At 38.2% G+C, this 8,804-nt stretch overlaps 2 protein-coding genes across 3 annotated transcripts in view; one reads left to right on the forward strand and one right to left on the reverse strand.

Annotated features, from left to right (window-relative positions):
* syk (spleen tyrosine kinase) overlaps positions 1 to 3,857 on the reverse strand; it is a 53,649-nt gene extending 49,792 nt beyond the window's left edge. The window contains exon 1 of the mRNA XM_026273167.1: positions 3,702 to 3,857. The gene's annotated coding sequence lies outside the window, so the exon portion shown is untranslated. The remainder of the gene's footprint in view (positions 1 to 3,701) is intronic.
* diras2 (DIRAS family GTPase 2) lies at positions 3,359 to 6,546 on the forward strand. 2 transcript variants are annotated; one of them, XM_026273170.1, is made up of 2 exons: positions 3,359 to 3,576; positions 4,261 to 6,546. In XM_026273170.1, the coding sequence occupies exon 2, from the start codon at positions 4,294 to 4,296 to the stop codon at positions 4,891 to 4,893; it is 600 nt and encodes a 199-aa protein (XP_026128955.1). In that variant the 5' UTR covers positions 3,359 to 3,576; positions 4,261 to 4,293; the 3' UTR covers positions 4,894 to 6,546. The 2 variants fall into 2 exon arrangements, with proteins under 2 accessions (XP_026128955.1, XP_026128954.1); XM_026273169.1 differs by having other exon boundaries at positions 3,360 to 3,576; positions 4,276 to 6,546.
* The last annotated feature ends 2,258 nt before the right edge of the window (positions 6,547 to 8,804 follow it).

The raw sequence follows: 8,804 nt of genomic DNA on the forward strand, positions 1-8,804 counted from the left end.
CCCCCCTCCAGGACATTTATGGAACCCGTCTCATTTTTTTTTGCACTAAAAATCTTTTATCTGCACTGTTGTTCACTTCATTGATTTGCACTCTATCTGTCATTTGCCTTGCACTGCTTTGTTTAACTTTATTTTTAATTTTATTATATGCCTTTTTTACATTCCGTTATTGTATAGTTGTATCTACATTTTATATTTGATCTAGATTTTTAAGCCCTGGAAGTGACAGTGGAAATGCGACTGGCCCTGGCACGCACTAGCACGCCCGCTTTTAGCCCGACAGTGGATATGCAGCTACTGTGGACCTTCTACCCAGTGAACCCTGGAATGTTTTCCTCAAAAATAAGGAAATTTGAAATCAGAAGTGAACTAATCCTTTAAGAGTTAGCACTTAAATGTTAACATTGCTAGCTCATTACTATAATTACCACACAGCAATCTTAAACACCAAAAAGTAATAGAATCAGTTAAAATGACTAAAGTTTAAATTAAGTTAAAAAAAATATATTTATGTATAAATAAAGACCTCTGGATGTTTTCTTCATGTCCTCTGATAACATAGGCCTTAGTGTTTGCCAACATTACAGTCTGACACAGATCTAAGAATCAATAAAAACACCAAACCTTTAAGTTATAGAGCATACAGCATAATAAGAAATTAATTTATTAGTAGAACAGTTTAATCGCACGGTGTGACATACCTTGGTGAGGTTTTTGAGGAAAACAGCAAGCAGTCTGTATCTGCCTCGACAGTCTTGACGTCTTCTGTTCTGAGCTCCAGAAGAAAACATGAATGTGTCCCAGATCCACTCTGCAACTGTAGTTGCCGCCCACTGAAACTGTGCCCTGGGCTGGATCGAGAAATTCGCTACTTATTTGCATAAAGTTGAAGAATTCTGAACTTTTGTTGTTTAACGGTCACTGTCGCTCATGTCGCCGGAAGTAGCAAGCTTTCCAATGAAAATGAATGGGATAATGTCGCTCTGTTGCTGTGTGTCCCTGGCGAAAAGGGCTTAAGTCCTTATAATCAGTATTTATGTCCCCACTGGATGCAATAAATGCCTCGTTTGCAATGGGTTTTTATTGTTTTTGTCTTGTCGTTCCAGGACCCACATCATCACAGTATGGTAAGAGGCGTAACATTCCTGTCACATGGTTTAGGTATTCAGCCAATCAATGCACTGGATAGCTGGCCAATCAGAGCACACCTCGCTTTTCAATAGATGAGCTTTGTAAAAAATTACGCATTTCAGAAGGCAGGGCACAGAGTAGCAACAATAATGTACAGTATGTGGAAAATAATGTTTTTTTTTAACCTTAAACCACATAAACACGTCGGACTCCCAATCGAAGGGTTGTGAGTTCGAGTCTCGGGCTGGATGGAATTGTGGGTGGGGGGAGTGCATGAACAGCTCTCTCTCCACATTCAATACCACGACTTAGGTGCCCTTGAGCAAGACACCGAACCCCCAACTGCTCCCCGGGCGCCGCAGCATAAATGGCTGCCCACTGCTCCAGGTGTGTGCTCACAGTGTGTGTGTGTGTGTTCACTGCTCTGTGTGTGTGCATTTCGGATGGGTTAAATGCAGAGCACAAATTCTGAGTATGGGTCACCATACTTGGCTGAAAATCACTTTCACTAAATAGTGTTTTTTTTTAGCAATATCATGTGACCCCTTTAAGGTTAAGAACTTGATATTTATGTTCTCCAGCAGTTCAAAAGCTGGTTAAGAGATTCAATACCATGGACAGGTCTCATGATGGGATCAACCGTTTACACACTTACTACCAAAAATCTGTTATCCCGACCAAACCCGGTGGAACCAATATCAATGACGAGAACATTGTGCTCATAACAGCCTCAGTACCTACCCCTGCGTAACTCAGAGACTGTGATGAAACTTCATCAATGAGGCATCAAATTGCAAGATACTGAGCAAATGTTCTAAAGAAAGAGGAAAAGCCTCTGCCATTAGACCTACAGACCTATTTTGAAGGCTGTAGCTTTATTTCATTTCAAAGGCTCTGGAGGTTGCATTTGTTGGTCAAACATGTCATATATGTTGTACTATTTCAGAAAAGTAACCAACATTATATTCCATAGTAATTTACACCTAAAAAGGAATAACAGTCCATTTTAAAATGGTTGCTTTTCTGACAAGAGATAAATGCAGAACCCCAGAGGGCGCAGCCTTCAAAATGAGACACATAACAATACTTGCATACTAATCTTACAAATTTTACCACAGAATAGATGGTAAGAGTTGTAGGTATGCACTTCTGAATTCAGCAGCAGCTTCTGTATGGTGAACTCAGCTCCAAATGTATATCTTATCTCTCCTTTATATACTAATATACCTAAAAACACATTTATATGTTCACAAATACATGTAAACAAAATATATGTTTTTATGTTATTTTCTGGTCTGATTTGGTAACAGTATTACAAAGAAATGGTTGATAGAAATATATGTTACCATACATGTAAAGTACATGTTTTTTATTTTCTGGTCAGTATTAGAAAAATGTGTTGCATTGTTCTTGTTTGTATGAATGCAAGCTGGTTTGATTAGAGTTTACTTATGTTTTAGAATGTATTTTGCTATAAACATTAGTAAAAATATAAAATTTAACGTTATAAAAATGTACATTTAACCCATGGGTAGGACATTTTGAGTACCCCCCCTTTCAGGTTTTGTAAACAGCCATAGACCCTCTGCAGTGCAAAGGTGCTTGTGAATTGTTGAATCTCGGACTATGCAGGAGAGATAAAGCTAATCACAGTTCAGTATGAAGCATTTTTTTTAAACTAAGATGTATAAGCTTTCCACTGATGTATGGTTTGTTAGCAGGACAATATTTGGCTCTTTGAAAATCTAGGGGTTACAAAAAAAATCGAAATACTGAGAAAACCACCTTTAAAGTTGTCCAGATGAAGTTCTTAGCAATGTAATCAAAAATAACAAATATATATATGTATATATTTACGGAAGAAAATTTACAAAATATCTTCATGGAACACGATCTTTACTAATATGCTAATAATTTTTGGCATAAAAGAATAATCAATCATTTTGACCCATACAACGACTTATGACTGCTTGGGTCAATATATTGTCATTGCTATGTGTTTACATTTTGAATGTTAAACATTCAGCACATTTTAATCTTAAGTTTCTTAACTTCACAAAAGCCTAGCATGGTTATTTGATCGTTCAACTGTGTAAATAGCTGAATAATATGCGAAAGAAAGTATGAACGATGTCTGTATGCCAGTTACAAACACTATAAAGCCGAATGTGGCGGAATACACACCATAAATGCGGGCTGGTCATATGGACCATGTGTTTTGCAGCAGCTGGGGAGAAAGACTGAAATCCCTCGTGACGTCACGGAGCGAGAACGGGAAAGACTCAGTCAGCGCTGGCCCTTTAAATATCAGTCACGCCTCGGATGGATCTTTAGAGGAATCGCAAACCCACAGGAAAAAAAACAGCCCATTTCCCATCATTTCCATCGTCTACCGCGACATGACAACAGGGATTTAGAATTACGTCTTTAAACATCGACATTTAGGTGAGTTTAGAACCGCATCCATTCAATCTTTTGTTTTTGTACAGTATATATTATACTCCGTGTTTATTATACATAATATATTAGCCTATATATCAAATAAATGTAAAAGTATAGGTGGTACTCACAAATCACGGCTGGTTTCTCTTTGTCCTTTATCTTGTCTGTTTTTTTCTGCGCATCCTGCCTGCATCCTCCGACAGCGCTGCATCAGTTTACTGCTAAAGAAAAGAACATATTTCACTAGCCGTTTTTGCTCGCATCCATGTGCTCACTGAGTAGATGCTGCTCCTGCATTGAGCGAATAAGGGAAAGTGGATGTCAGGCTGGCAGAGGTCTCATTGGCCAGTGTCTCTACTGACTCCGATTATATCTGAAACATTTAATATAAAAGCTGAGCTTAGTTTGAATTGAATTGCATTCGTTTTTAAAAGTCTTACATGATTTATATATTTAATATATTATACTGTATCAAATACATTTTTGTAGAAAAGTCACTATATTGAAACATTTGTGCATGAATTGATGTTATGTCAAAGGCAATAAAAAGTGCCCCGTTTACAGGTAATATGATATGCATGTACAGTGATGCAAATGCTGTTTTTTTAAATTGACAACTTTTGGTACACTCTCAGAAAATGAGATGGTGTACCCTTTTTACTTTTATTTCATAATAATTCCTTTCAGTTTGCTCCCATCCAGGTCATTCTGAGCGACACCATGCCTGAACAAAGCAATGATTACCGGGTGGTTGTGTTTGGAGCTGGAGGAGTGGGCAAAAGCTCCTTGGTCCTGCGCTTCGTGAAGGGAACCTTTCGCGAGAGCTACATCCCCACCGTGGAGGACACCTACCGGCAGGTGATCAGCTGTGACAAGAGCATCTGCACGCTGCAGATCACAGACACCACGGGCAGTCACCAGTTTCCTGCCATGCAGCGTCTGTCCATCTCCAAAGGACACGCCTTCATCCTAGTGTACTCCACCACCAGCAAACAGTCTCTGGAGGAGCTCAAGCCCATCTTCGAGCAGATCTGTCTGATTAAGGGGGACATCGAGAGCATCCCAATCATGCTAGTGGGCAACAAGAACGATGAGGTGAGCGCTCGTGAAGTGGAGAGCAGTGACGGAGAGGCCATGGCCAGGAGGTGGAAGTGTGCCTTCATGGAGACGTCAGCTAAGACAAATCACAACGTCAAGGAGCTGTTTCAAGAGCTGCTTAATTTGGAGAAACGCAGGACTGTTAGCCTTCAGATCGACGGCAAGAAGAGCAAGCAGCAGAAACGAGCCGAGAAGCTCAAAGGCAAATGTGTGGTCATGTGAAAAACCAAAACCAAAGTGTGCTTGGAAAACCCGAGAGGGTTTCACGTTCACGATGCTCTGGCTAACACTGTTTACACCTGAAACACGTTTACCAAGGTACACTTTTACAGGAACAAGGATTCAGTGAGACTCCAGAAATCGTGGTAAACTTTTCTTCTGTAGAACACAAAAGAAACATTTTTGTAGAATATGCTGGCTGCTCTTTTACATATTACAAAGTATAATATAAAGTAGTTACTTCAGAAATTCCAGCTCTTTCAAATGTTTTCCTGTGGAGAAATGCCTAAAGAATTTATGAATTTATAATTTTAGTCACATAACTTCTCTTGCTTGTCACCGGTGTGATTGTGATGCTGCTGCACCAGATTTTAGTAACCAATCTGTTTGCTGTACATGACAAAAAAGACTGGCTGATGTGCATGAACCCAATGACAGTACTGATACCCTTTCTTTTACCAGTAATAATTGCATATGACATTTTTTTTAAAAAGCATAGAAGTCAGTCCTTACAGCACAGGCTGGGCTCCAGCATATTAATGTACAGTATAGCAGCAAATCTATCATATATGGCAGTTCATGATCGCATCTATCAGCTGAATGGGAACATATGTTAAGGCATGCAGCCAGTGGTGGAGGTAGAAGTCAGCCAAAATAAGCTAAATGGTTGTTGCTGTGTTAGTTGTGCAATTTAATATCAAAGATTTAAGTAAGGCTGCTGTATTTAATTTTACTTCCATATGCGTTCGATTTTAATCTTAGGCTATAGTTTTCTTCTTAGGCTTTTTTTTTCTATTAATGTGCTTTTTGAAAAGGGAGTTGACTATTTTCCTAGTACAGTATTTGTATCAAGGGATATTGTAGCATGAACTATTACATAAACATTAATTAATTGTAAAACTTAAATGAAAAATGCACTGCACTGCACTGCAAAAAAATAAAAAAATAAAACCTTGGTATTCTTGTCGATTTTGTAGTACAAACATCTTGTTTTACCTTTTGATTTCAAATAGTTTTTCTTATGCCACTGACAGATGTTTGTACTACGCTTAAGTCATTTTGCTTCTCAGGTAAATGTATCTTGACTCAAGATTATTGAAATATTTGTAATAGAAAACAAGATAAAAATATATATATATTTAGTTTTTGCGCTGTGGCTGTTTCATTTTTGAATATTATAAACAATAATATTAACCGCTGACAAAATGACTAATAATTGGCAGTAGTGCTTTTTTTCGAGGGAACTAACATGAGCTGTACATGTGTTTACACATATTTAGTGAAATATCAGCAAGTGCTTTTGAGAGTGATATATATTTTGTAATTATATATTTTGAGGATGACAGGTCTTGTAATCGAGTTCAAGTGCTATACTGTATTGCATCTCACTTGTCTGGTTAGAGTGATGTAAACAGCTGTTTATAGAGTACTGGAGACCGTTAATGCCATATTTGACTCGAATCTGTGCAAATGTTGCTAATGATGCGTATGTAGCTATTATGAATGCTCAGTCCCAAAGCTTACAGCGGATTTCTGTTATACACTAGGAGATCCGATATATGAAATGTAATATCGTTTTGTTGAAATGCCTGTATAAACATCATGTGTGCCTACAAGTTTTTATGACTGTATTATAGGTCACAAGAATAAATAATATTATGCATTTGATGCTGAATATTACATTTATTACACTAAGAGGCTAATGACAGCTGTCAGCTGTTTTCTTGAATCATCCATTAACTAGAAATGTAAAAAAAACAAAAACGGAAAACACATTTTAAGGGTTGCAACCGAAACCTGCTGCCTTTCAGTTCAAACAATTGTGTTAAGGTCACTCTAGCAGCTGCTACGCTTATGTGTGTACTTAATCAAACAGATGATGAATGGTTTGACTCTGAGCAGAAATGATGCTGGTGTGTGGGGCAGAATGTGTGTGGTATTTAGACATATCAGAGAAATAAGCCCGCCTGCCTCATTACCGTCAAGTCAAGTGGTCTGCAGTATAATAGAGCACCTGCCAGCACTTAACAAGCATCAAGTCAGAGCTCTGCCAACATCATGACATCAATACACACCATCTTCAAGTTCAAGTCCACCAACGTTGATCTACTCTCCTGTCTGGTTTGTATAATAATTGACAAATCTGCCATTATGATTGGTCAGATCGCCTGTCAGTCAAACTCAATTTGAGGACTGGCACTGCGTTCCAGTTCAGAGGTGGCATCCATCGAAGGCTGCATTTTAATACCAATTGCATAGGGTGCAACCTTCAAATTGAGACACAGCTAGGATCGTTTAAAGGATGTAAAGTTTGAAATGGGATGATTCGAATGCAGCCTCTAAATTGGGATGCACCTCGTGAAACATGTTGTCAGTCATACATCACCTGCTCTACTGTATACTTTCAAAGCGCTATCTGGATGCACAGCTTGTTATAGATTCGGGAATTTCAGTCAAAGACATGCTGTATGCATCGTTATTTATATAGTCTACATAAATATGAAAGACTTCAATGACAAGACAAAGCAATGTAACTGCTGGGAAAAAATCTATTGAAAAAAAATACCAGTCACTATTGGTCTCCCATCTGCCATGTTTAAAGTTTATGGCCTACCCAACTGATTATCTCCCAGAAGAAAAATGATGGATGGATACAATTATGATAATCAGTAGGCTAATGAAGTCAGTCAGAATGTGCTAACAATGCTTTACCAAGGTTAAAGTTAGGGTTTAGTATTTATTTCAGTGTTGTGAAGGCAATCATCAGTGTGAGTAATATGATCACCCAAGCAGAAAAACTATTTCCAGATATTGCATACCTAAAATCACCTAAATGCAGTTTATGCCAAACTGATATTTTTGACATAGAAAACATTATCTGGCAACATGGATTTATTTAATGCAGTTAACTTAATTGCAAGCTAAGTAATGTTTACCCCCATTAATAAGGCAAGAAAATAGAAATTATGCCATTGTGTTTCTTTTGTTTTATCTCTGCATGTCTTTGGGGTTTTCCTAAGCCATTTCAGCTGTGATTGGTTATGTCATGGAAAAATGGGGAGGGAGGCTGGGGAGTTGAACAAGTCACGGCTCTCCACTGACTTCATGCCCATTAAACTGCAGCTGTTGCTCCTGTCCAAGCCGCTAATGCATCCTGATATTGTCCTGATAGTAATGGACCCATGAGAAGAGGGCTTTGGCTGTGGGAGCCGCTGCTCCAGTAGGTTCACTGTGTAAACAGCAATACTGGAAAAGTGATGACGCACAACTAGTGTTTGACTGCACCTCATCACTGGCGCCATAAATCCTCCATTACATCTGATCACAAATGGACCTCCTGCCTTCATGTGTGACTACACGTACCAGTGCAAAACAGCACAAATGAGTCAACAGGACCAATCCTGTGCTCTAGTGTACTCTAGCAGTCTAGTCCAAGCTCAGTATAAATGCAAAATGATATTATGTTGCTTCTTGTACATTTTATGACACTTTCAAAATGAAATATACAGTGAGTGGAACTAAAAGTGCTTTAGTTTTATTCTAAACAGATGAATGTGAATTTGCGATAAAATGTTAATGCTCCATTGATTTTAAATAGAATGTTCCACTCACACTCAACCCCACATTAGATTAAAATGCATTTGCACAAACAAACATTTCATTTTAGCTTGCTTCTAAAAGTCTTTGTGGTCTTTAATCTCTGTTCACCTAAGTTTTTTTCTCTAAATGCTGTAAGTGCTGTGCCGCAGATAGTGAGGATGACCTTAAATGCGAGGTCTCTAGCAAACAAATTGTTTATTTTAAATGACTTTTTCATCATGAATTCACTTGATTTTTTATTTGTGACAGAAACATGGATGAAATGCGATTAACTATCTTTTCTTGGTGAACTTTCTCCTCCGGATTGTGCTTTT

This window comes from Carassius auratus, chromosome 10, assembly GCF_003368295.1.
Source record: "Carassius auratus strain Wakin chromosome 10, ASM336829v1, whole genome shotgun sequence".
Classification (NCBI taxonomy): Eukaryota; Metazoa; Chordata; class Actinopteri; order Cypriniformes; family Cyprinidae; genus Carassius; species Carassius auratus.